Source organism: Kryptolebias marmoratus, linkage group LG1 (assembly GCF_001649575.2).
Source record: "Kryptolebias marmoratus isolate JLee-2015 linkage group LG1, ASM164957v2, whole genome shotgun sequence".
NCBI classification, from domain to species: Eukaryota; Metazoa; Chordata; class Actinopteri; order Cyprinodontiformes; family Rivulidae; genus Kryptolebias; species Kryptolebias marmoratus.
The window spans coordinates 10,661,655-10,688,568 of NC_051430.1; the positions used below are offsets into that span (position 1 = coordinate 10,661,655).

At 41.9% G+C, this 26,914-nt stretch overlaps 2 protein-coding genes across 3 annotated transcripts in view; both read right to left on the bottom strand.

Moving 5' to 3' along the window:
* Positions 1-753: 753 nt before the first annotated feature.
* LOC108234945 (crystallin, beta B3) lies at positions 754-2,647 on the bottom strand. The gene is made up of 6 exons (XM_017414567.2): positions 2,511-2,647; positions 2,152-2,249; positions 1,803-1,921; positions 1,569-1,701; positions 1,269-1,411; positions 754-1,140 (listed from the first exon to the last, which is right to left on the bottom strand). The coding sequence occupies exons 2-6, from the start codon at positions 2,224-2,226 to the stop codon at positions 897-899; spliced, it is 714 nt and encodes a 237-aa protein (XP_017270056.1). The 5' UTR covers positions 2,227-2,249; positions 2,511-2,647; the 3' UTR covers positions 754-896.
* Positions 2,648-2,978: 331 nt separating this feature from the next.
* Positions 2,979-26,914, bottom strand: part of si:ch73-138n13.1 (protein piccolo) — a 29,834-nt gene continuing 5,898 nt past the window's right edge. For both annotated transcript variants that reach the window (XM_017414643.3, XM_025005595.2), the window contains exons 5-13: positions 22,865-25,906; positions 21,045-21,170; positions 9,622-9,731; positions 6,716-6,881; positions 6,429-6,591; positions 5,120-5,253; positions 4,900-5,039; positions 4,720-4,807; positions 2,979-4,620 (exon numbers count right to left, since the gene is read on the bottom strand). In XM_017414643.3, coding sequence (XP_017270132.1) covers positions 4,732-4,807; positions 4,900-5,039; positions 5,120-5,253; positions 6,429-6,591; positions 6,716-6,881; positions 9,622-9,731; positions 21,045-21,170; positions 22,865-25,906 — 3,957 coding nt within the window. In that variant the 3' untranslated portion in view covers positions 2,979-4,620; positions 4,720-4,731. The remainder of the gene's footprint in view (positions 4,621-4,719; positions 4,808-4,899; positions 5,040-5,119; positions 5,254-6,428; positions 6,592-6,715; positions 6,882-9,621; positions 9,732-21,044; positions 21,171-22,864; positions 25,907-26,914) is intronic.

Genomic DNA, 26,914 nt, shown 5'->3' on the forward strand with positions numbered 1-26,914 from the left:
AGCCTCTGATTGATCATCCGATGTGTCACAAGTGTGACTCTGTTGATACTATTACTCGAACTGCGCATGCGCGAAGGGAACATTCAGTGCTTTCAGCACCGCCCTCTGGCGGTCATCCGGGATTCATAGAACCGTAGTTACATACGTAACCTTCGTTTTACATTATAATAGAAAAGAATGAAAAAATATGCTCATGATGAGCATTTTCACCCTTCATACACTTACGTTTTCGCAACAACAAGCTTCCCTGATTAAGAACAGATCACTTTTACTAAATGAATCAAACCTGTAATAGTGTAAGAGGTGCAGTTATTTGCACAAGATTAATATAGTTCTCTAATGTCACTCTGGAGACCATACACCCCGAGTGTCATTGGCTTTAAAATACACAAGGATGAATACAGCAGAATGAGCTGCACTCCGTTTTAATAGCAAGCATACGTACACCATGACATCATTTCCTTTGCTGTTCAGCATGTCCACATATTTACTGAATCAGTCATGGGATTCTATTGCTGGATGAGGCTTTAAATAATAAAAAACAGTCATTAAAAGTAACACACATAGCTAAAAAGTAAAATCATAATTGAGGTTTATTTTCTTGAAAAAAAAGGTTGCCAGATATAAGCTACATCACTTCTACAAGGATGTCAATTTTACATGTGGGTTTGTGTTTTGTTTTGTTGCAAATTTTAAGTATCTGATTAGAAGCCATTTCCATCTTGAAGCACAAGTATAACATCACCAAGGTACTCCAGGTCAAACAACTTTTATTTGCCACTGAAACAAACATGGCACTCGTCTCTGGGCACAAGCAGTGTTTGCCATGGTTAGGTTAAGGCAGAGGGCAGGCACTTCAGGCAGGGTGGGGGTCAGGAGGCAGGCGAGGATCCTGCTCAGCTGGCTCCGGCTGCAGCAGGAGGAGCAGGAGGAGCTGGGGCAGGATCGGGATCCGGGCCAGGAGCGGGAGCAGGGTCTGGAACAATGAAACAGCCCCTCTTGTGCCACTGCATGTCCCGCACACGTCGGACAGATTGGATCTGGGGGGCGGGGGCCTCCCAGTTGTTCCAGTGCTTGAAATCTCCTCTCTCGAAGATGTACTGTCGACCCCTGTACCCTGGGTACATGTAGCCAACCCATCTGGAGGACAAGAACACAGATTTGTCCAAGAAAATCCTTAGATTACCCTATCGCAACATTCGGAATCTGCCGGTTTGAATGAAGGAAAGTGTGATATGGTTTAAAAAGGAAAGGAGGAGGAATCTTACGTTCCATTAAGAGCCTTCACGCTTGCTACACGGTCCTGAAAACCATGGCCCCACAAACTTGGCACATCATCATCAACAATCTCCATCTTTCGACCAGTGAACCCAGGGTTCTCATACAGGTGGAGCTTGTGTTCAGCACCATCCTGAAGAGCAGAAACAGACACACGAATGCTTCCAAATCCTTTCAGATTCCTCCCATTATTGTTAACAGAGTAAATACTGATAAACCTCCCGATAAACTCTCACACCTCTTTTTGCATCTGCATGCCTACAAAGGCCGTTTTTAAACAAGTCACTCACCACTTTGAGTGGCCTCAGAGACAAGAGGGTGTAGCTGCGCTGACTGTTGGTCCAGGTGTCCCAGCGTGGATATTCACCCTTCTCCAGAATAAACTGCTCCCCTGAGAACCCATTTCGGTCATAACCCACCCAGCTGAGAAAAGAACAGGAAATAATAATAAAAACAAGTTTATTAGCATGACCAACCCACACAGAAAACATTTTTTCTGAGAGTCTGAGCATAGCGTTACTTACGGCCCGGACTCAACAATCACAGATCCGACCTTCTCCAGACCCTTCTCCATCACATCTTTACACTCTGCAGACAGCTCTGCCTTGGAGCCCTGGAAGTTTTCAAACTCAAACAGCACCACCTGGACAACAGAGAAACCAGCGCTTTATTATCACATATTGTCTATCCTTTATTTCTGATGACAAGACGATCAGAAGGGACTCAAACGCACCGACAGATGATTGCTGTAACCACCAACACAAAGTCATTTATCAATTTTTCTTTTTCTTTACCAGTAGATGTAAACATCTGTGCCGGCTTATCCCTGATCAAACCAAGTTCTCATCCCGAAATAGAAAGTTGTCAGAGTACCTTATATGTGGCTCCAGCTCCACCCTGGCTCTTCCCAGCAGCCAGCTGGTCCGGGGCACTCTGCTGCTCCGACATCCTCCTGATCCACTGCTCCTCCACTTTTTGACAGCACCACACACACAGGAAGATACACAGATAAAAAGGAAAGCTCAATGTCTAATTTCCTCAGTGTTTGTAAGGATTATTCACTTTAGGTGGGACTTATTTCCCTAACAGCCCTTCAGGACTCATAATTATCCAATATGCCAAAAACATCCAAACGTTTGGTATTTACTGTTGCAGAACTGTCAAATTCTCTTGCACAGGAGTTGTTTTCCACAGTTATAAATCTATATGTGTCCAGATTGAGGCTATTTTACCTGGATATGCCTGCTAGAAAATGGCAGCGTCCCTCTTTTTTCTAGCACCACTTGGGAGTTTGGTGGGGTTGAGCCATTAGAGGGCAGAGCCAGGGGGGGGTATTTATGGTTTATTTCTGGCCACAACAGCAGAAAAGGAGGAGCTGTTGATACAGCAAGTCTGTCGCTCACATTGTGTCCGTAACGCTGCCTCTCAATAGGCAGCTGTGTTGGCATACGCTGCCCTGCCGTCCGCCTGGCTGCCAGCGAGCGCTGTGCGCGGGCACACGGAGAGAGAGCCAAGAGGATTCAGCAAACAGGCCTGCTCAGCACAAACACACACACCGACCGTCGAGCTACACCCAGTTTCAAATTGCACAGCTGTTTCTGACACTTTTTAAATACACTCGGCACACTTCGGAAGGCAGATGCTTCAGATACCTAATCATTTCACCTCCACAGAAATAAAAACGTACTGGAAACTGCAACTCAAGTCAGGTAGATTTTATTAAGAATTTTTACACTTGAAGACACTGGCCAGCACAACACAGTGCGATACACATTGCTACGTTCAAATAATAATAATTAAAAAAAAAAAAGACAAAGAAGGACATAAAATATAAACCCTCAAATTTTATGACCACCAAAAAAAAAAAAAAAAAGAAATCATACACACAGAAACCAGGGATGTTTGCTCCAAAGCCTCCATCAACATTCACCGTGCTTGCGCTGCACGAGCAAGCTGTTCAAACAGAAAACATGGCCGACCTCAGGGAGGGGGGGCAGAGGTCAGTGCTGTAGTGCATCAAGTGACAAAGTGCTTGGTAGACGTGTGAGCGGGGCGGGCGGGAGGCAAACATGAGGAAGAGGTTTTTAAAAGAAAGGTAGTGAGCGAGTGTAGTGAAGAAGCACGCCCCGGACTGGAGTAGTAGCCGACGCCCTGACCACTTTGAGCCCGTCGGACAGAGGGGAAAACAGACAAACAAACAAAAAAAAACTGCCTGGTGTGACAGGAGCGATTGTGCATGCACGTGTAGTGGTGACAAAATGAAGGGAACATTGCACATTCGTTGGGAAGACGTCGTCAAAACGCGATGGAGCATAAGAGAGCAACTAAATCACATGTATGGCTTTCATTGGATCGTTCAGTCGATTAACGAAGGGAAGACGGGCCGATGAGTGTTTGTGCTGATTTGTTTTGTGCATGATTGACGGATGCAAAGTCATTTGTCCAAAAGCCCCCCCTCGAGTCCCTTATACACATAAACAAAATGCATAATCAGACAAAATAACATATATATATATATAGATATATATATAGATATATATACATACAGAATGTAGCAACTGTAACACCATTAGGCTGTGGAGTGTATCAAAGTAAAAGGCCGAGGAGCCTCTGTTGTAGTGATGCATCTTACAGTTTTCTGTCTTCAAAACTAGCTCTCTGGTAAATCAAAGGTACAGATATAACATCTGACTGTAGTTATTGACATAGTACACATTCCCACAGACATTTCAAGCCAGGGGTGATTTGTTCTCTCTCTCTCTCAAAAATTATTTAGTGTCTGAAATGTCATCTTATGGCAACGTCTGTGCGCCTCTGCTCAACAGCCGCCACAGACAGCACACACACACAGCTGAAGCAGACTTGGAGACATGAGCTGAGGCTACACACAGACGATCCTGTAACAGTTCGGCTGGACTTTCCTCCAGCGTCAGACGAAGCATAACGAGGCATCATGGTCCCACAAGTTAAATATCTCCTGAAGTGTGGCCTGATGAGAATTAATTGACATTATTTACTCCCCCCCACCCCCACCCCTTGTAAAGTCCCTTTAGGTGCAGCAGAACTTCCACAGGTCCAAACATGAAATGGATGGAGCAGAGCAAGCACGACAGTGGATTTTGTCCTCGCTTGTTTTACATTTTCCATTAGATAGACACTCTCCAGTAGAAAAAAAAGGCACCATGCACATTTATCGACCCAGAAAGTGGAAAAAAAAATAAACAATAAAAAAAATATATATAATGAAAATAATATATTCAGCAGCTGTAGATCCACTCTCTCCTAACGACTGAGTCAAACGTTAAGGCCTCTGTTTCATACAGATTCATCTGTTAAGGCAACCTTCAAAGGAGAAGAAGGAGAATGTGATGATGAGCTTTAATTATGTCTGGTTGTTCAGAATTTAAATAGAGACAATAACAAACACAAATAATTTTTTACCTCACTGCTCACTTAGGTTTCACTTTCATATTGACTGAAGCGTTTCTTGGATTTTAGCTCCTTCAGCCACTGTGGGGAGTTCTCCTCGCTGCAAAACATGAACCCACACCAGTGAGTAACTGGGCAGCTGCAGAGGTAAACAACACGCAGGACAAAAGCAAACAGGCTGGCGGTGCTTGCCTGTTTTCCTTCGTGCCAGGTGGGGGCAGCACACGCGCCGCTCGTGGGAGGAACGGAGACTTGGGAGAGCGAGTCACTGAGGGAGAGGGGCCAGGTCCGTCGGTCTGATTGTCAGACTCGCCCCTCTTCTTCAGCTGGGCCTGACAAAAGCGGGACATTTTTAGAGTTCATGAAGCTAATGAACCTGGCGGAGAAGGTGGCTGCCCACCTGCTGGCTCACCTTTAAAGCTGAAGGGTCTACACCAGGGAACAGGGCGATCCTCTGTGGCTGCGAGGCTACAGCAGGGCCAGCATCGGCTCCTCTGGTTGTCTCCTCGGACTCTGAGTCATCGTCTTTACTCTCAGCCTTTGCCTCTGTCGAAGGGAGAGCACAGATCAATAAATCTTCCTTCACTAAAAGGATTCAGTCACCCCCCTAACTCTAATGTCCGGGAAATTTTGATACCCAAGGACAAACATTTACTGTATACCGTACGTACAGTGGACTGTAAATAAAAGACGGACAGCAGAAAAGGACATTTCAGAAAAAAAAAGTATTTTTTGGAGACTTTATATTCTTAGTAACACAGTTCAAGTGATCTTCAGAAGTTTATTTTTGTGAAATCAGGTTCTGATTCAAAGTAAAATAAAAAAAACAGTGTTTGCTTTAGGGCTTGTGTAATTTGTAGCCCACTAGTGGCACAAACTATGCAACTTATGACCAATAATTTTCATTTATATAGCATATAATTAAGTTTTGTGAGGTTCACGAAGGATCTTACAATATAATCAGAAACTATGATGACAGAACGGTGTACACATGCCAAGTCTGCACTCAATTTTTTATATTTTCCTTCCTAAGAGACAGAATTTAGAAGCAAAGTCAGGCAAAAATAGCGCTCTACGTCCATGTTTTACATATAATGAATCTGAAAAACACTGAAGTTTAACTTTTTATGTTTAGAAAACCAGATTTTTTTTTAACCTTTGGAAAAACAGGATTTTATTTTTAGAAAAGAAATAAAGTCTGGAAACACAAATGTTTTCTCATACTTCCTTTTCCCACTCACCCCATACTTTTTAAAGAGCTGAAAAATGTTTAAAGCAAATTTCCGACCTTTTAAGACTGAGTAGAAATCCTGTATTTACAAACAAGAAACCCTTACATAAAAATCTTCTCTTTCTGATTTTTGCTGCCACAAAATACAAATTTTCTGACTTCAAAAATAAAAACTAAAATATTTTCTGTGGTAAAATAATTGGAGCGTATTTAAAATACCCAAAGCTGCATGTCTCATCCTGCCAACTTAACCAAGTTGATGGTGGACTTTAACACTAAAATATATATTTTTAAAGCTTGTTTTTGTGAGGACAAGGTGTTGGGATAAGGTAAAATGAAAATTAGACATGTTGTTTTAACATGTAAAAATGTTTTTAGACAACAAAATTAACATTTTGAGGGATGAATGTTAACATATTTGTTTAATTAATACAGGCGGAAGCCAGTATTTGGTTAGAGTAAATCTGGTCTCTGTAAAGATAAGGTTTACCTGTTGAGTCTTTGTAAAGCCAGTCCTCCGAGGTTCCTCCGTCCTCCTGAGTCTGTATCATACTCTGACGGGTCGCCTTGGACGGCCGGGTCCGCGGAGCTCGTTTCTTCCCCAGCTGGGCCCTGGAGCGGAGAGCGCTGTTGTCCAACAAAGCTGTTGGAGCCTGAATGTCAAGGCACAGAGGAGAAAGAGCAGCCGATAAAATAAACAGCCAACATAATTAGGGAAGCTCGTGTCACATCAGAGGTGGCGATACTTGTCGTGGAAAAAAAAAACCAAACACTTACGTCGGGGAAAGGAAGTGGCTGACTGTCAGACGAGGACAGAGGAGGGACGCCGTCCAGCGTGTCGGTCTCCAGCTGGGAGGTGGGGTCACCAGGTGAATGTAGAGGAGTGGGCTTCCTTGGGGAGGGACTGAGATTGCTTTCTGAACTAGGAGTAGCAGGTGTCAGGCTGCAACAGAATTATTTAAAAGAAGAAAAACAACTTTAAGCAATGAAACGTTTCTTTAAATATCTGTGTATCTAAAGCGACCACATTTAAAACCCCACAGTGTCATCGACTTAACTGAGAAAAGCTTTTAAAGACCGCCTCTTTGTCATTTAAACTGTACAATAAATGCACATAAGACTGGATTTTTGTCCTTTTCTGTAAACAAATCAGAATAACGGCCCCTTCTTAATACTGTGTGCTTAATATTGTGATACTAGATCCTGACCAGAAGAGGTCAGTAATAGACTGGGAGGTATGCAACAACTATCATACAGACGTATCACCTTTTTTAAAGAGGTGACAGCATAGACAATAACACTGCAACTGTTTTGTGTTTGGATTTAGCTGCACTTCTTTAAAAAAGAAAATGTTTTGTTAGTATCATAACTTACAAAATCTGTTCATGCCATGACTCTTTAATTGCCTTTTTTCCTGGGATGGATTTTTATCCTATAAAGATAGTTTATTTATATCGCCTTATCATCATGTCCCATTTTACTGCAAAGGATTCCCCCCCCAAAATACTGGAAAAGATAAAACTTAGATCAGACGGACCCTCACTCCTCTAAACACTCACAGACTACACACGGAGAGTGTTTTAAACACTAATGATGGAAAAATGTGGGTTTGTCTCGACACTAATATTACAATCCAATGTTTGTCTAATATTGTGCAAAACACATTTGTCTTCTAATTTTTATACAAAAGGTTTTAATGCAGCAACTAGATTTTATTTAAAGTTATTGAACAATTTGTAAACAAAAAAAAAACAACAACTTTGGTTGATGCATTCGTTGAGGAACTCTAATAAACGATCCAAATGAACTAAAAGAGCGAACCCTCTATAAAAGTCAAACTGAGCAGAAAAAAAAGTTCATGATCAGAACCTTCATTCTTTCTCATAAACTGTCTTTAGTGTGGTAATTACAAAAAGACTAGAGGTGAATCAGACAAATACCGTACCCTGTTAGTCTCACATGCCTCCAATTAAAGCATCTTGAGCAGAATAAATAGTTTAGAATCGGCTACATAAACTTAACCCGCAGGTTCTTTGTTAAGCAGTGAAGGAAAATGTGTTTTTTTTCTGTTGACATTTTAGCCTAGATACACCAGCAGCCTCAGGAAGTGTGATTGCTGATGGATTTTAGTTAAAATAAATATAGAAAATAAAATGACTTTAGTTTATATTTGTTTTCCCTTTTTGTCATCATGTCAGAAAAGACTAAACACCGTTAGTTTACTAGTTAGTTCTTAAACAAACTTTTTAATCCACGTGGGTGATCACTGCACTGGGATCATTACAAACATTTAATTTTGGATAATTAAACAGCTATCTGTGGTTAAATTCTGAATATACTATTTTTTCCTTTTTGTTTTGGAGCAAAAAGATTTCAATGGACTGCTATTCAGAAACATGAATTAAAATAAACCTTTTTGGAGAGATTACATCAATCAGTGGATTACAAGGATGCTGTATGGGTGAGTTTCTTCCTGTCTAATTGTTTTGATTGTTTTTGGAGTTAATTGTACCTGATGTGAGCATCCAGGCGTAAAATGCTTGTTTTGTGGGTTAAAATCATCTCTGTCTTTGCGACACTGAGCGTCATTAAGTCACAAATCATTTTATGCTTCTTTATTTCTCTCATTTTGAATGTATTATTAGTCTACATAATACAGCTTATTATTTTTTTTATGACTGCAAAAATGGGACTCAGGTGAATCTTAACCGGGTTCAATCAGAATATTATTATACTTCAGACAGCTGGATGTATCTGTGGTTTTACAGAAACACCAGTAAAGCTGCCGATGATCGGCAGGTAACCAAGATCTGATCAGCCAGCGTACGTTAGGTCTGAGCAGCGCTTTTTCTTTTTAAATAACTTATTACTTTGTGCCAAGCTCCGAAGAATCAAAGATAAGTCAATAAAACAAACAAAAAAAAAAAACAAAGAAAATTTCTAAAGAACTGCAGTTTTCAGCATATACAGATGATAAGATGGTGAAAAGATTAAGATAATGACATTTCAAAGGTCAAAGTCAGAAATCACAGTATGTGTGCATGACCTCTGAGCCCAATGTCAGCACTGCTGAGACTGTATTCCCACCGCTATCACGAAAGCATCCATAAGCTCAGGACAATCATTTACAATTATTGTAAATTAAATCAGTCTGCTGCAGCTGCCAGACAGAAAGCAGGTAAGTAGCTATATAACAGCTGCAAACCTATCTTAATATAAATGTCTTTTCCTGGTAAATTCGTGATCATTTTAACAAGGCAGAACTCACTCTAGCCTGTTAATCACACACACAACATGGCTTTATAAGCACGGATTGTGTCTGAGACATGCAGACTCCATAAAGCCATGCTGTGTGTGTGTTTGTGCGTGTGTGTGCTGAACTGAACTGCATGCAAGTCCAGATCTGTCTCCTGCTAAAACCCGTACAAAATGTAACAAAGAAGAAAGTCAGATGACTGTGAACTGCCGAGCAGCTAATATTTTATATTTATCAAAAGCATAGAAAGGTTCTTCTTACAAAACTGCAACAATTATTATCCTCAGATCACAAATCATCAGGATGTGGAAAAAAAAGGGTAAAGTAACACAATAGTCAGTGGCATTTTAGATAACTCTTTGCATGTACACACACTGTGCATGTACACACACTGTGCATGTACACACACTGTGTAACGTATATTTACCTGTCATCGGAGCGCAGGCCCGTCTCCCAGGTCCCATACTGACTGTCCGTGTCACGAACGGGCGTCCCAGAGTCTTTCTCCCTCTCTTCGCCACTTTGGTTCTGCTGCACCTGGAGGACAGGGAGAGATGATTGACGGAATGATGGGATGTCAAATTCAATCTGCTTCTGCAGTGCCCCTTAAAAACATGTCAGAGCATGTCGCTGCCACTTGAGGGCAGTCTCAGAAAAATGTGAATCGATGTGTTGGTTGTTAGTTGTGTTGGTGCTGTAGTTGGACTTGTAGCTTTGCTCTGCAGTAAAAACAATCATAATAGAAGTAAAAATACGCTTTAAAATGGTTAGTTTAATCCCGGCAGCTATGGTTTGTGTTTTTAATCCATGCTTTTTAAATTACTCTTTAATGCTTCAGTTTCTGTTGATTGGAATTGGTTGTCGTCGTCTCCCATCAGTTCACGTTTTACTACTTTTAAGGTACTTTAAACCAGTCAAAATGTAGCCAACAAATAGGATCCTCTCTGAAAGTTGTGTGCTGTTAGGAAAACATTAAAGTCTGCCTGCACAGGTTGATTATTCACAATCTTTCACTCTGAAGAGGTTGAAACCAATGCAAACACATCACTGTGCAACCATTTTACCAGGCTTACTTACAGCTTCAAAATGATATGCGACAGGTAATAATCCAACCTAGCTTTGGTTGACATCTGTGACATATTTTCATTGCCAAGTCAAGCTCAAAATCTTGTCTATCCGAGACAAAAAGCAACAAGGTAACAAGAAGTAAAAGGCATATTAGGTGCTTAATAGATGTCACCAAATCTATTGAAGTGGCAGAAGTTCTGCTGACGTAGCAACAGGTTGCTGAGCTTTAGCAGGTAACGGTGGCAGGACCGATAATGAAAGGTTAAGGGAAGCGTTAATGGAGACAGGATCAGAGTGGGGACAAAGACCGAGATGGGAGGGTGAGTGATTGTGTGTTTGCTGCCCACTGAACCATGCGTCTTTTAATGAAGCTTGTACAGAGAACATACTGTCTCAAAAACCAAACAGAACTCGGCGAGCCACGCCCACACGCGAACGGATAACTGCGGTCCATATAAAGAATGAAAGGGAACAATAGAAAATCCTCCTGTTCTCAGTGATGCCTGAGGGGTGGACAGAGAAAGGTGATACACCTGTAAGTGCCCGGGCTCCTTGACCGTGAGAGCTGCTCACTGATGACGTTCGTGCAAGCACTGATTGGGGATCAGCGTGCTCACTCTGAAAGCCTCATGAATGCCTTCCCTGTTTCCTTTGTCTGCGCATGAGCAAAGATCCAAGACTGCTGCAAACCGAGTGCAAGGGAGACAATTAAGTAGAGAAAACACGAGAGATAAGAGCGTGAAGAACAGTGAGAAATGTTGATTGAAAGTGCATAAAACAACTAGAGTGTGAGCAGCGCAGGGTGTTGTTAATCAGTGAACCTTTTCCTGACAGGAAAGGATAAAACTGAGAACAGCGAGTACAGCAGTCAACATATTTCCCTCCTCTGAGAAAGCCCTTCAGCTCATTTTCTTAAGCCCTCACACTTCTCAAGCTGACATCAAATTATCACTCTCCTTCGCTTCAAAATACGTGAGCTTCACACTTCAGATGCCGTTTTCTGTGCAGTCAGAAACAGGTTTATTTTGGAAAGCAGCAGTGTGGAGTTTTTTTGTCACCAATCCACTTTACTTCCAACCAGTTTTTATGCCATTATGTAATCCACCCCTTTTTCTACATGTTGCTATTTGCTGCTTTCACTGTTGGCGAAAAAAGCCAACAAGACCTTGTAAAAAAAAAAAAACTGCTGATAAAAATTCCAATCTTGTGTGTTTGTGTGCATTACTCAACCCAAACACACCCAGCAGCACACCCGTACCTGATCAGTTCAGCGAAGGAACGCCGCTTTGCAGGAACACGCTAAACAGAGGCGCTTTAAGAGAGCAGCTCACTCAATCTTCTGCTTTTGAACAGCGAAAGATTACAAGCGAGCTCACCCAGCTGACAAGCACATAAAACCTCTTTAGATGTTTACGGCTGTGCACGATCGACCTCAAACAGTGCAAATGTGGTTTGAAGGAGGAAGCCGACTGAACCAACAGGTCCGGTGGCGATGACTTATAGCTGTCAAGAGAAGGCTTTTCACTAATAAGATTAGCAATAGCCAACTTCCCCTGGATAGGAAGGGTGTGTCAAGGAAAACAACATAACAAAGAGCGGATGAATAGAAGGATGAAGGAGAGAAAGGGCTGATCACTAAGAAGGTCGGGCAGACAATCTGCAGAGGAAAAGGCAGGAATGAGGTCTTGGAAACTTCTTGATAATGCACTGACTGCTGCACATAAGTGGAAACTAAGTGAGAAAACAAAGTTGTCCGTTATATATTAAAAAAAAGGAAGATGTCTGTGTTAAGCACCTGACAGCAACAAGGCCAACAAAAGCACTGTACAAGGAAACAAACAAGCACAAGACAAAGAATAAAATACATAAATCTACAGAAGTAACAATAAGAAACAGTTAAAACTAAGAGATAAGTAAATGAAAGCACAATAAGGTCAAAGTCATCTCACATTGGGTCGAAGGCCAGGATGTAAAAATGGGTTTTTACACGAGATTTTAAAAAATGGTAAGTGAGACAGCCTGCCTACGTGCAGTGGCAAAGATCTCCTGAGATGTGTTAGTGCTAGGAGTACATCATGGGGAGGACAATCAGATCAATATCTGTATAAATGATTCAGTTACAGCCATTTTTGTGGTAGCTAATGCCAATTAGTTGTGGCAGCCATCTTGAACTTGGCTGACACTAAATGTTGATGAGTTTTAGATGTAAAGGAAAAACACTCCATGGATGGTGAGCGAAACGTCTTTTACTAAAGATTAGAAGTCCAGTTGCTTTGTTTTTAAACTTTTAGGGTGGAGGGGAGTTATTACTTTCAGAGGGTTTCACGAAAATCCTTCCAGTGGTTCATGATATATTTTGCTAACAGACAGTGTTGACTTAGAGTTATTGTCAATGTTTTAAGCAAAGATGCATCATGTATTAGGCATTACACTCAGCTACTACCACACCAAATTTGAGCTGAATATCTAAAACCTGGCTGAGTCATTGACATTTTTGTGTTTGCTAAGGTTGCTTAGTTGTTGTGACCATCTTCAGTGGGATGTACATCCAACGATTACTTTCTGAGAGTGTCGTTAAAATCAGTCCACTGGTTCATGAGATATTTACTGTAAGGACAAACAAACAGGCAAAAACATTAGCACACCGCTTTCATCGTTAGCAGGCATTAAAAAGTGTTTACACGACTGCAGCACAAAAGATAAAAGCTCTTCATGCTGTTGAGGAATGTGAACATATCACAGGATCACTATTAGCCCTGCTTAGTATAAACAGTGCTGCACTGAATCAGAGCTGGTAAAAAAATAAACATCTCTAATAAAGAGTTTCCGTGTGCTGTGGCCAAGACATGCGCTTCATCAGATTACAGAAAATTTGATCCGATGTGACTGTGATGCTAATAAAGCTCATTCAGTCACACCGCTGTGCATGCAGCATGCCATCACTTCATTGTCCACGCCTGCGTTTAAATCTGAGCTCTGACTCAGGCTTAGGTAAGCTGTGAAAGCATGCTCTACGTACACCCCGGCAACCAATAACTTTCTACGTGCATTCAAAACAAACCGCTCCTTCGAACGGCGAATCTCATGTCAACAACAGACGGGTTTACATTAAGACACAATCTGCTGGGCAAACCGAACAGCTTCATGTCAGGAACTAACACAGACAAAGCCTTAATGTTGTACAAAGCATCTAATGAGAAAAAAGGGGCAAGAATGTAAAAATCTGACTCGGCTTAAGATCCCCCCCTCCCCCCTCCCCAGCGTGCGCTCAACCTGACCTAAAAGATTACTTTCAGTCTGGGGTTTGTTTCCCTGGTTTTTGCCAACAGCAGTTGTTTGAGAAATGCTTGTCACTTAATAACTATTGATCTTACTTTGAATTAAAAATTAGGGCGCAGTTTAGGCACGTGTTTAAAGATAGCTTAACCCTCCTGAAGTCTTCAGAAGAGAGAGACAAAGCGAGGTAGACAAGCCCTTGTAAATTCAGGTCAATTTGACCCGAAGGCCCTGGGAGGGTTAAATAATAGCTGTTGCACCAAATGACCTTTCATCATTATGTATTTGATGCATTGTTAGCAGAGCTTCGTAATCCTGACAGACACTTTTCGCCTGCCTTTCAGTAACGCCGCTCCCCTAAAATTAAACCAACAGCTCTGACTGGCTTAACTCGACTGTGCTTCTTGAATGTTTCACTTTATTTGTATTCATAACGTTTAAATCCAGCTATAATGAGTCGCTGCAGCTGCCTGCTTGAGCCTTCAAGTCAAATGCTGGTTTTATTGTTTATACCTGGCTCCCCCACAACTCAGTCTTTCCAAGTTTCCCCACTTGTGTTGACATGTATCCTACAATGCACGATGCCAAGCGGCTGCTTATCTGATCTCACAACTTGTTTGACACAAAACGTTGGTAACTCACAATACTGTAAAAGTCATCCCTCATTTCTTTATGATTTACTTCCAAGCAGCCAGAGGTTCGTGTAATCTTTTAAAATGATCTCGACCAATATTTCTCAAAGCTTTTTGAAGATTTCTCATTCATTTTCAGAGGCAGCTTTGTTTGGTTTGTTAAGCCACCCAGCTCTGACCTATGAATCAGTCGGGCATGAATAGCCTCCTAAACTCAAGGGATGAATCAGTATTGTGTCAATACATAACAGGCAACTAAAAAATAAAATGCTGTTGTAGTTAGGGGTGCAAGAACTGGACTGAAATGAGTGACAAAACATTAAAAGACCTTCCGGAAGCCTGAAGACTGTTTTAAAAGATTATAAGAAAGTTTGCCTGCTCGGAAGCAAAAGTAATGAGTGGTTTCAAACATTGGCACAGCCCTGTTTTCTATTATACGTCAAAATCAATATTCGTACAGCACACTAATATGGACATAAAGTAGATCAAATTCAGTTAAATGTTGCTGTGAAAATGGAAAACTCCAAAGGTTCCAAAATATTAAGTTGTTATCTTGTCAATGAGTTATAAACTGTTAGAATGACACTTACAAAGACATTTCTTCCTGTTTTCACTTTGGACACAGACACAAAAAAGTTTAAATAATTTTGGAAAAGCAACCAGTCACATTTCTTACTCATTTAGAGACTTTCTAGACTCTGACAACCAAGTTTAACTATTACTGACTTCTTCCTGACATTTTTTTTTTTTTTAAACTTACTGATGGGGAGGCAGTCTTTCTCTCAGAGACCACAACAGCAGCTGTTCACGTCTAAATCTAAGACACAGCATCAGAACGGTCACTTTAAGCCATGAAAACATGTGCTTATCTTTAGGAACTGTGAGTCATGAGGTGTTGTGCAGAAGTTGGACAAATAGGCGTCAACTTAAGAACAGGGTCAGTTTCGCTGTAATGTACAACTGACTCTCGTGGATTTCCAAATCCATTGTACACACACACCAAGAAAAAGGGTCCGAGTGAAATGAAACCAAGTGACAACAAAACACAAAGGCCAGATTTGTATCTTTTAAAGAGTACAGATTTTTTTTGGCCCTGCAAATGCTATAATGCTAATAGCGTTGTCATTTTCCTTTTGTTAATAAATCTCTGACAACTATCCAAAGACGAACAACAGAAGAAGCAGTCGAATGACAGGTTTAGTAAAGAGACGTGGTTTAGATTGTGTCAGGAGTAATGTAAGACGGATGACCATGATGCACAGAAAGAGTTTGATGACGAACAGAAGGGATGAGCGTGTCCCAACAGATGCAGACGGTATTGACATGTTTGACTGGAGCCCAAACAGCTGATGAAGGAGCAGCTGTTTCTACAGGGATGTGGACGTTGCTGCTAAATGACTTGAATTCTACTTGTGCTTTTTTAACTCCGACAGAAATATAAATATAAAGTAATACTTCTTAGCGTGTAATTATGGTTTACAAACCATGAATCACATTGATGCCTAGCCAACCTATCTATATTGTTTGTAGCAGGAACCAGTATTTAACTGCTCCGTGTTTGTACTCAAAATGTGTGTTTGTGTGTGTGTGTGTGTGTGTGTGTGTGTGTGTAAGAAGTCTTACGGCGGTGGGGGTGTTGGGTGCCGTGCGTCGGCGTAAGGACAGACGTTGCTGGCTGCGCAGTGAGAACCTGCGGATGGACTCCCTGCTGCGGGACGCCAAGGACCGTAAGGAATTGGTTCTCTTAAAGTCCCCGACTCCGTCCTCCCCCCTGCCTCCACTCTCCCCCGAGCTGGACAAAAAGCTGAGCGCCCCGTGAAGGGAGCGGCGGACATTCCCCATCCAGCCCGACACCTGAGAGTGGGCCACTGACAGCTTGTCCCCGAGATACTCCATCACAACCCGTTGCTGGCAAGACCCGTCGTGTCTGAACAGAGCCTGTGAGCTGAGCTGCGACTCTTATTATTACAGCAGCAGCGAATCATTAGAGTCTTAGATATTCTGGAGAGATGACAGTCCAGGGATGGTGTCCTAGGTGCTCACTGACGCATGCTGCAGGGTCAATACTGCAGCAGTGAGGAAGGTGACAGGAAGCACAACAACAGAGCCGAGCCTGTTTGAAGTAGGGATGCAGCACAGATGAAGCAAGTCAATGCGTGACCATTGCAGGACTGAATTGCTCCTCAGTTTTACTTCTGAAAGGCCTCTCTGCAGTTAAGTCCCACTGGAGCTGTCAGGACTCTCGTTTCAACTCATTGCTGTCGAGGCTCCGCGCTGTCTGACTCGAGTGAATTTGTAAGCTTTCGTAAGTCTATTTCAATGCTCACAAGATATGCCTGCTATGATTTGCCCGACACAACACCCAAATGGGCATGTAAAGGTTACGCAAGGGCAGTATTTGGGAGCGATTATGAAGGGCACCGCTTTGTGAGACAGCCTCGGTGCTCTCTAACAGGTTTCTCAGACAAGTTTCTCTGGTTTCAAGCACACAAAGTAACTAATGAAGTGTCACACTGACCACTGACAACATGAGTATCATGTCATCAAGATGTCAAACGCTTAGCAAAACATTCACTCGTTTCCATTATATACGCTAATCTTTGTCTATTTATTTATTATTTTAAACAGAGCTCTGTGACACCGCTGTTAGACCTCCAGATGTGAGCCTTTCTGTCCTGATTGAAACCCTAAATAACAACCAACAAAAAAAGGTTCCCAGAGCTGATGTTGATCCTTTAATCCACAGAGGGGGGGGGGGGTTAAAAAAAAAGAGCTTTAAAGTTGAAAAATCCCTCTCAAAAATGCTACATCCTCATAGTTTGAACGATGGCTTTGGCAGAAAGCTGCGTAGGAAAATTAGCAGAAGACAGCTGGTGGCAAAAAGAAAGCTGCTGTAGTCATTCGTATTCCAGGAGGAAAACCAGAGGACACCCAATGCAGTGCCAAACAGAGGCAACGGGAGCGAGTGCCGTGGGAGAAAAGTCAGCCCACGAAAGATGGGAAGGGATTCTTTCTCCCCCTCCTCGGTTCTTCTGCAGGTACAGGCAGGTAGGAGAAAATGCGTCAGCTTTTGCTGCTCCTCGCAGTGAGCGTTATAGGACTCACCGTCAAGGAGAAACTGGGTGGAGAGAGGGAGTGCGGAGGGGAATCGGAGAGAGTGAGGCAGAGAGAGAATGGGAGGTCTCTGATTCGGAGCAGGAAGGGGAGGAGGGGGTGGAGGAGGGGGGTGATATATGTTCTGCAGTGCTCCGTCGCTCCCGTTTGATTCAGTAGCAGCCGAAGAAAGTGACTACATAGCAAAGCGAGAGATGCGGACGCAAAAAGTGAAAACAATGTCCATGTGGCAGCAGAATCTTTGTTAAAAAACAGAAAGCTGTGATATAATCAGAAACCAATGAAGGCAAGTGCATAATCCTTTTGATAAAAACAAAACAAAACTATTTATAGATTTGTAACACACGAAGCTCAAAGAAAAGAGGAAAACGAAAATGGAATTTAATTATATGCTCAACCAGTTTGTCGACACGTTGTGGACAAAAACACAGCAGTATCAACGGGGGACAAGTGTGTGTTTGTTTAACTCTCACTCCGAGTCAAAGTCATGCAAACAGCAGAGCAGACGTTCCTGACGCACAATGGCAACGTAAACAGGTTTCTGCAGATGAAATGCTACCCTGCATAAAGCCACAGCGGGCGAGACCAGATGCACCTCATGTAGTTAACCTCTGAGCAAACTGGAGCAGAGGAGCTCTCTACAGCTCCAACACTGAACACATACGCCCCCTGCAGGTAGATCATCTTCCTTGTGGCGCCACGCTGCATAAAAAAAAAAGGGTTTGATAATGTTCAGCAGAACACAAACTCTCCTGAATGTCTCTGCCTCAACACGGCTGCCTCTCAACGGCTTCAGGGTGTTTCCACATTTAAACTCAATTTAGAAACTTTAAGTTATTATTTTCCCTTCAACGTTTTAATTGTGTGAATGCTATTAAGCATTCTGCAGGTACGGGCAGGTATGCTATTAAACTATGCTAATGCTAATTCAGCTAAAATTTCAGCTAATTCAGCTATAGTTTTAAGCTAATTCTGCTATAGTTTCAGCTACATTTGCAGGCTGGGTGGTAAAACATTATCTACCATGGGGGTGCGTCACTTATAATAATAATAATGTTTATGTTAATAGGTTAGTGTTTTCCCTTAATCAAAAACTATATTTCAGCTTCAGGAGTTTATCATTATCCAGCACAAGTGAGGATTTTTGTTTGAGATGCCGAGCAGCTTTGTTTTGTAGACCATGAGAGCTCCATTTGTTTTAACTATACATTCTGTTTGTTTGATTTATTCATAATTTTTTTTTATTTATGTTCTCACACACAGGTGGCATTTCACCATCCCCATTTTTTATGTTAATGAAAATAATGTTCCTTGTTTTTTTTTGTTGTTTTTTCAAATGGCAAGTTTTGGTTCTTATTTTACTGTGCAGGAATGTTAACATGGGAAGATAAAAAATCTGAGAAAAATTCAATGTTAAAAAAATATTTAAAATGTAAAACATTCAAAACAAAATAAAAAGTTGTTAATAAAGTGTTATGAGTTTCTGATTGATATCATAAATGCACAGACAGGTATAAACTATTTCAAGATATTAGAATATGGCTATTTTTTATTTGTTCTGCTATAATTAAATAAATGAAACACCTTTAAGTTGAAACATTTACTTCCAAAATAAAATAAAAAATTATAAATGCACATCTAGCTGCTGGACATTAGGTTTCACCGGATGCTAACATCCCTTCTACTGTCTTTACCCACAAAAGAAAATTACAAAGAGTTGTGGCGTGAAATAAATCAATGAAAAACTATTACTGCTCCCCTAACTTCCCTTCTCTTAGGAACAGCGTCCACTTGAAAGTGACTCACGGTTGCTCATCACTTCTCCTCTCCTGACCTCATCAGTCTTAATGCAGCTCAGCCACAAACTCAACCAGGGGGAACGTCAAGAAGATGACGCAGCGACAGACAGAGGATAGAGTACGGCACATCCAGGTCTGACGGACAATAACCACCGTCAGGGAGTCTGCATAATGTAAGAAGGCTTTGTTTTTACAAAGCTGTGGAGAAAAAGGATTTAAAATACTTTTCTTTGTTCATCGTGTAGAGCTAAAAAAATGAGGTAACAAAAATAATCCTCAACAACTTTTTAGAGTTATATTAAAGCAGTAGTTCAGATCTCAAGTTCAAGTTTAAGAATCTTTATTATATTTAATATATCTTTATTTTGAACAGATCTGCAGGACAAGTATTCAGTTCAATTCAGTTTAAATATATATAGCACCAATTCGCAGCAAATGTCATTTCACTTTCTCCAAACTGAGGACGTTCAAAGAGCCATCTACAACAGGTAAGATAATAACTGTTTATAACCTTCCCATAGAGACTCTCTTTATGTTATTTAATTCAACTTAAGTCATAATATAGCTATAATATATCTGGTGTTCAGCAGAAACATGAAGGAGCTGTAGAGACAGATCAGTTTGTCAAGTCATGTATTTACCTTTTTATAATAATTCTGAAACAAGATGGTTTGGTTTCTTCGCTGACAATTATTTCACAAATGCCAAAAAACACATTTTCAACCAGCCTTGTAAATGTAAAGTGATGTTTGTGAATACTTGTACATTCCTGCCTGATACTTTCCTATATCTAGAATGAAGTGGACATTTGAGAGCAGAATAAATCTCTTAACAGGACAAAAAAAAAGAAAAACATAATTTTGTAACTATAAAATACTTATTTAATTTCACAGGCCACTGTTAGCAAAGCGTTCTAATTAATCAGCATCAATCATGATTTATAGCCTTATTTTACTTCTAACCAAGTATGTGGTTGTCTCCAGCATCATTCGTACATTTGCCAGGGACAAAGACAAAGAGACAATCATACAGTGTAATGACTGTAGGGTCAAGCATTTCCTTCCCATTCAGACCAATCCATTTAGTCTTTAATGGGTATTAAATGGGTAAAATCTCTAATGCAGAGGATCTTCTAACATGTACAATGTTTTAGTCAGCAGTTTGCATTCCTTTATCTGAACAAGCCATTGCAATTAGCACCACGATTCATATATTTCAAAGTAGAGCAGCAGCGTCAGCAGCTTTTTGCGAACACAGCCACTAGATGGCGGTAGAGACCTTGTCTGAGGTCTGTATCACAGCAGCGCACAAAACAGGGTGAGCCTAAAACAATTAGTGCTGACAACAAAGAGCAAACTAAACCCAACCCTGAACAGCTGATTAACAATGAATGCTTGAATACAATGACAGGTGTGTAAGTGTAATGTGTGCATCTAAAAAAAAAAACCGCGCAAACGCATTTTTTTGCTCAACCAGTTCAGAAACCTGGAAAAACTGCATCGGATACAGGTTTGATTGAAGAACAGGTGGAACCAAAAGGGGAACAAGCTGACACAAATATGCATTCAGCTGCAGGACACATGATCGGGACTGGCCACTTTGCTTTGCGTGTTTCCCCAAATCATGCAGACAAGTTCCTGATGAGTTAGCAGTGATAGAACGTACTTCATGTGTCTATTCTGAGCTGAAATTACAAACCTAATAAGATGTTTAACCGGCTTTTGCCAAGAGTGTATGAGAGGCAGAGGTGATGCCTACAACATTAATCATCAGCTCTTTTGTGACTCGAACAGCAGCTTTCTCCATTCCATGACACACGCAGCGTTGCTCTACGTCGACTGCACACAACTGTGACGTGTGTGGGAATCATTCTGAAACACAGTGGTCAGAAACACACGGCATGCAGCTGATGCAACAGCTCGAGCAGCGCTGTGCAAACGTCAGGCTGCAGAGGGACTCACCCAGCTGGCACGATCCTGCTCCCTGTTGGCGCTGCGGCTCCTCATCTTGGAGAGACTTGCCTCCACAGCCGTGCTGGAAGGAGCCGATCGACGGGACATGCTCCGAGACCTCATCCTGTTCAACTCCTAACAGCGTACAAGGACCAGAGTTAAGCACGCGTTCAACATCAATTTTATTAGAATGCTGGAAACACTGAATCTATGCAAAACTTCAATGTATAAATTGTAATAAATATAACGATTGCTTCCAAAACACTTCATTTAAAAGGGTCCCACCATTCAGAGTAAAGCCAGCAGGTGAGAATTCAATTTTTTTAAATGTTCACATGAAACACGAGAAATCTGTGGTATCTTGAGAAGCTTGTAAATAATATTAGACCAGAATGAAAGAAAAGGGGAACTGCTGAATCAGCAATTACATCTAATTTTAATTTTACTTATTTTATTTAATTGTTCAATTTATCTTAGTCAACATTTATCTAAGCCAGCAGATAGAAGCACAAATTCTGCTTTTTTTTTTTTAAACAACTGAGAAGTCTGTTTAGGTGCATATGAAGGAAATGTATAATATTGACTATTTTTTAAACTGTAGATTTTAGAACCTAGACACTCTTAAGAATATTTTAGAGAACGTGAAATATAAGTTACATTTCACAAGAACTGCTTCAAAGTGTAATTTACACACATTAAAAAGCACAAGTTTCTGATTATAGATCAAAATTTAGACAATCTGAACATCACTGACCAAAAATTAAGCTAGTGCATGTTCATCCCTCCTTTTCTCACAAGCTAAAGTTTTCTTAAAAACAATAAAACAGACAGAATTTCCTTTGCATCGTATATTATTTGCATTCTGCTTTCTGAAAGCATCTGTTTGCTTATCTCCTACTCCCAGGGCTCACAAACACTATTTTATATGACCAAATTTAAAATAAAGCTGCTCTTGTTCACATGTTTATGCTGCTGTTGTTAGAAAGAAAACATTATTATTATGCAAAAAAAAATAAATTTGAAACCCATTAATAATTTTAAAATTAGAGTCATTTCCAAAGTACTGAAGCTGAAACTGAAGTCCTGATTCTTTTTAAGAACAACATCATCTGACTCAAATGACCATTCATAACAATGCCACTTCTGTGATTTCAGACAAATTTACACGTCTTTGGATAATTTATAGAAAAGTTATGAATAGCAGAACATCCCAAAGGTTTTCTCTCGGCTGTGGCTCTGCTACTCTTCTGTCTGCAGCTTAAATGTGGAAATCTGGGCTCACTCTGGTATGAACTAACACATAAGACTTTATTTTATATAGTTTAGTCAAAAGGAGAGAGGTATGTATTCATCAATAATGGATATCCACAAATTTAGGAGCACACAGCAGCGATGTGTACAGCAGACGACCTGATCTTGTCCTTGAGTTTGAAAATTGGTGAACCTTCTCTGCATGAAGTAGCTAAAGTTTGTCCGAAACTCTCTCAGTTCACACACCAGGTTCTTCACAAAACAACCTGCTGTTTATGAAGCTAAAACTAATTAGCCACCACCAATTTGTTCAGATAACTTGCTTGATAACCCCACAGGTGTGGTTACACCTCTCTCCAGTGATCGCTTCTTGTTGGATCCTTCTTCAACACTCTAAATCCAAGTAAATTGTTCTCTGAATGATGCAAACAGTGCATCTGATTTGACTTCATTTCCCACACTTCACTATCCTGAAGGGCAATTGCTACTAATAGCATTTCCCTATACCCAAAGTCTTAGGAAGAAAACACCAGATCAGAGTGTAAGCAGAGTCATTCAGTCATGTCACTTATGCTCACCTGGAATCCATGGGACCTCCTGTGGTTGTGGGTCTCTCCTCTGCTCTTCTGTGCAGACTGAAGCTCCCTTGGGATCCAGACCTGCTCTCCAGGAGCACTGCCGGACGGCTCGCGAGAAGCACTCCCCGTTTTTGGGTCCGCTCCTGGTGAAGGAGCCGAGAAGAGAGACTCGTTGAAGAAAGCGGACCAGTTCCTCTGTGGATTGGAGAGCCGTTCCTCCTGCTTGAAGAGCAGCTCCTCGGGGCCGAGTTTGTTTGTCGGTTTTTTGTTCTCGGCTGGTTTGACTACTGGCGTCTCGACCGGTCGCAGCTCCCAGGGATCCTGAGGAGATGCTGCCCACACTGGGCTTGAGAAGCCCACTGTGGTCTGTGATGGCACCTTCCAGTTAACATCTCTCTCAGGCGTGGGCTGGAGCCGGACCCCAGGTTCAGCATCTAGCCCCTGAATACCAGACACGGCCAACACATCCTTACTTGGGGAGGGATGTGCTGGAGATGTAAAGGAGTCAATGTTCAGGATGGCAGGTTTGTACGGCTCCCTCCAGCGTGTGGCAGGGTCACTGCGAGGAGAAGAAGGTTTCGACAGCTGGTCGTTTCTGAGCACCGAGTCCAGATCAAGAACTTTGGGCCTGAGGGCCAACGACTCCAACCTGAGCCTCTCCTGCTCCTCCTTCTTCTGCTTCTCCTTTATCCTCTGCCTTTCTGCTTCTTGCTGTTTGGCAATTTGCCTCATTCTCTCTGCCTCTTCCTTTTCCGCCTTCTCCTTCTGCCTGCGTTTCTCAAGCTCCAAGTTTTGCCTTTCTCTCTCTGCCTGTTTTTGCTTCTCAAACTCCAACAGCTGCCTTTTCTCCATCTCCTTGAGACTCTCCAGGTCCTCCTTCCTCCTCCTCTCCTTCTCCTGTTCTCGCCTCAGCCTCTCGTTTTCCAACTGCTGTCTCTCGAAGTCCAGCTGTCTCTGTTTCTCCCTCTCTAAAACTTGTCTTTGTCTCTCCAGCTCTTTCTGCTTTTTCCACTCGATCTCCATCTCCTTCTGTCTCATCCTCTCTTTTTCAAGCTCTTTTATTCTCAACATTTCTTGCTCTAAAGAGATCTGTCGGAGTTTTTCCGCTTCTTTCTCTGCCTTTTCTCTTTGCCTCTGCTTTTCCAACTCAACGAGTTGTTGCATCTCCTTCTCTTTCTGCTTCTGTTTTTGAAACTCTAAAACTTGCTGTCTCTCCATCTCTTTCACTCTCTCCTTGTCCAACTCTCTCTGCTTCTCTTCCTCCCTTTGTCTTTGCCTCTCCTTTTCATGCTCTCTTTCTCGTTGTCTTTGTTTTTCCAGCTCCCTCTGCTTTTCCCTCTCTACCTCTTTCTGACGCTCAATCTCCATCTCCCTTTCTTTTGCCCTTTCTTTTTCAAGTTCTCTCATTTTCAACATTTCTTGTTCTAATGCCACCTGTCTTAATTTCTCGGCTTCTTTCTCCGCCTTCTCTCTTTGCCTCTGCTTTTCAAACTCAACAAGTTGCTGCATCTCCTTTTCTTTCTGCTTGAGTTTTTGAAACTCCAACAGTTGTTGTCTCTCCATCTCTTTCATTCTCTCCATCTCCTGCATTAACTGCTTTTTCTTCTCCATCTCCCTCTGCCTCTCTTCGTCCTTCTGTCTCTGCTTCTCCTTTTCACGCTTTTTGTCCCTCTCCGCCTCCCTCTTCAGCTCCAGTTCGTGTTGTTTTTCTTTCTGGAGTTGCCACTGTCTCTCTTTTTCAATTTCCCTCTGTTTTTTCTTCTCCAATTCTTGCAGTCTCTGGATTTCAAGCTCAGTCTGTTTTTGTCTTTCCAATGCACGCTCTTTTTGCTCAAATTCTTGTTTCTCCTTCTCCAGTGCTTCCTGTCTTTGCCTTTCCAATTCTCTATGCATCTCCCACTCCTTTACTCGTTCTTTCTCCAGTTCCAGCTGTTTCAGTTTTTCCCTTTCAAGCTCTTTAACTTTAGCCCTGTGCCTTTCTGCCTCATTTTTTTGCTCTCTTCTCTTGTCAGCTTCTATCATTTCTTCTCTGCTTTGTTCATTCATCTGTGACCTGATGTCCGTGGATGAGGTGTGGCTCCTCAGCATCAATTCATCAAACTTCTCGTGAGACTGAGAGGTTCTCCCAAAGGCTTCTTCTAGTGAGGGATTCCTTCTTGCTGGAAAGGCCTTTCCTTGTGAGCCGCTCAGAGCCGACCTCATGGAGAAATCATCAAAGATGTCCCCAGACTTCGTTCCTCCATCTCCAGGAGAAGAAGGCTCCTGCATTTGTCCAGTCAAAGCAAAGTAAGTTGCCTTGGGTTTTGTCTGTTCTTCAACCTGCGGGATTTTTGATCGTTTGGGAGATGCGGACACTTCCTCCTGATACGTCGCCCTTTGTCTGTCTCGATCTTTATCCAGAGCCACTTGTCCTTCCCATTCGGATTCCCCTAACATCCCTTGGTCAAGACTTGCATCTTCGTCAAGATATGAGGTGGTCCACTTTTGTAAAGCTCCTATTCTGAGATATCGTGGCTGCGGGTCTGGTCTCAGTGCCGAAGCTGGCTGCGTTTGTGCTGGTTCATTCCTCTCCACCACCGACCTGCTCCCCTCTGAACGCCTAGATCGGAGGGTCGTGGCCTTGTCTTCCCACTGGGCTACTGGGACACTCTCACTCACTGCCCTGCTCTGTTCGACTGCCTGCATGGTGTCAAACGCATGCGACACCCAAAGAGGACTCGATGGAGATACGGGTTCCTTGTAGGTGGCGGTGAACAGAGTTCCTTCGTCAACTTCTTCTTCCTTTAAGCTGAACGAGTCCTTGGCTGTGTTTGCAGATTCGCCCTGGTCCATCACCAACACCCGTTGCCTCTCCACAACATTTTCAAACAAGGATGCCCGCACCGTGTGCGTGTCACCACTGGCTCCACTTTCCTTGGAAGCAGCCCACAGCTGCCCGGCCTCGGAGCCTTCAGGCGTGGAGACCTTTTTGAGCTGCTCCGGAGAGTCTTTCAAATCCAAAAACATCTGGTGGTCATTGGGAGTGACAGCTGACTCTTCAGCCTGCAGAAATAAAGACATCTAGTTAGAAAAATCAAGATCTCCCAACAGGCCTCAACTTAAAAGGGAACATCCATTCGACAAACTTTCACTAAATTTAACACCACGACAGTTTCTTTCAGAAACAAACTTGAGAAAGTAATGCATCCTATTAAAAAAAAAACAACTTCTTCTTCAAAGTAATGATTGGGGAACATCCCATCAAAAGTAACCAATTGCAGCCTTACTGAGAAGAGACTTATCCTGCTGCACAACTTATTCATTATTCATTTGAGAGTCAAAATATATTTATTTTCATGACTGTAGCGTACAATATGTGCTTTGTGTAGCTAAAGAATAAAACACATATTGGAAGCTTTAAGTAGTTTTAAAAATAACCAAATAAATACATGGGACTGCTTGGGTCAGAAACTCCTACAAAACAAGGAGTTTACCAGTTATGAGATGAAAGTTGTTGAGATCTTGTGTCTTGTTCTGTCATCAAGTCACATTTGCTGATCCAAACAGTCCTAAAGGCTTTCTGAGGGTCATAAGGAACTGTCGGCTCCCCCAAAAAGAGCAGATAACAAAAAAAAAAACAAAAAAAACTGTCTCTTATGCATTCGCGCTGTCAAAGGGTTGCTGTGATAAGTCAGTCAGTAGTTAGTGGGAAAACATCACTTGCGCCTGGGTGTGACGTTCATCAACAATCACAACAAATGCTGTAACTGAAGCTGTGTGTGTGTTTTGTGTTAAGGGTGTAATGAGCTAAAAAAGAATTATGTTTTTTTGAGAATATGAGCTTCAAACGGCAAGCAGGAGAGCTATGAGGCTACCACACCTGTGACAGGTTGTACTTTCACGCCACAGAGGTTTAGAGGACAAAATTCACATGTCAGCAAACAAAGCAGACTGTAAGGAACGTCAATCTGAGTGCAACGCTTTCTTTCAAGGAATGAACAAGATAATTAACGGGGAATATGTGATGGATTTACATAACCAACAAGTTCTACATGAATGTAACGATGTTAA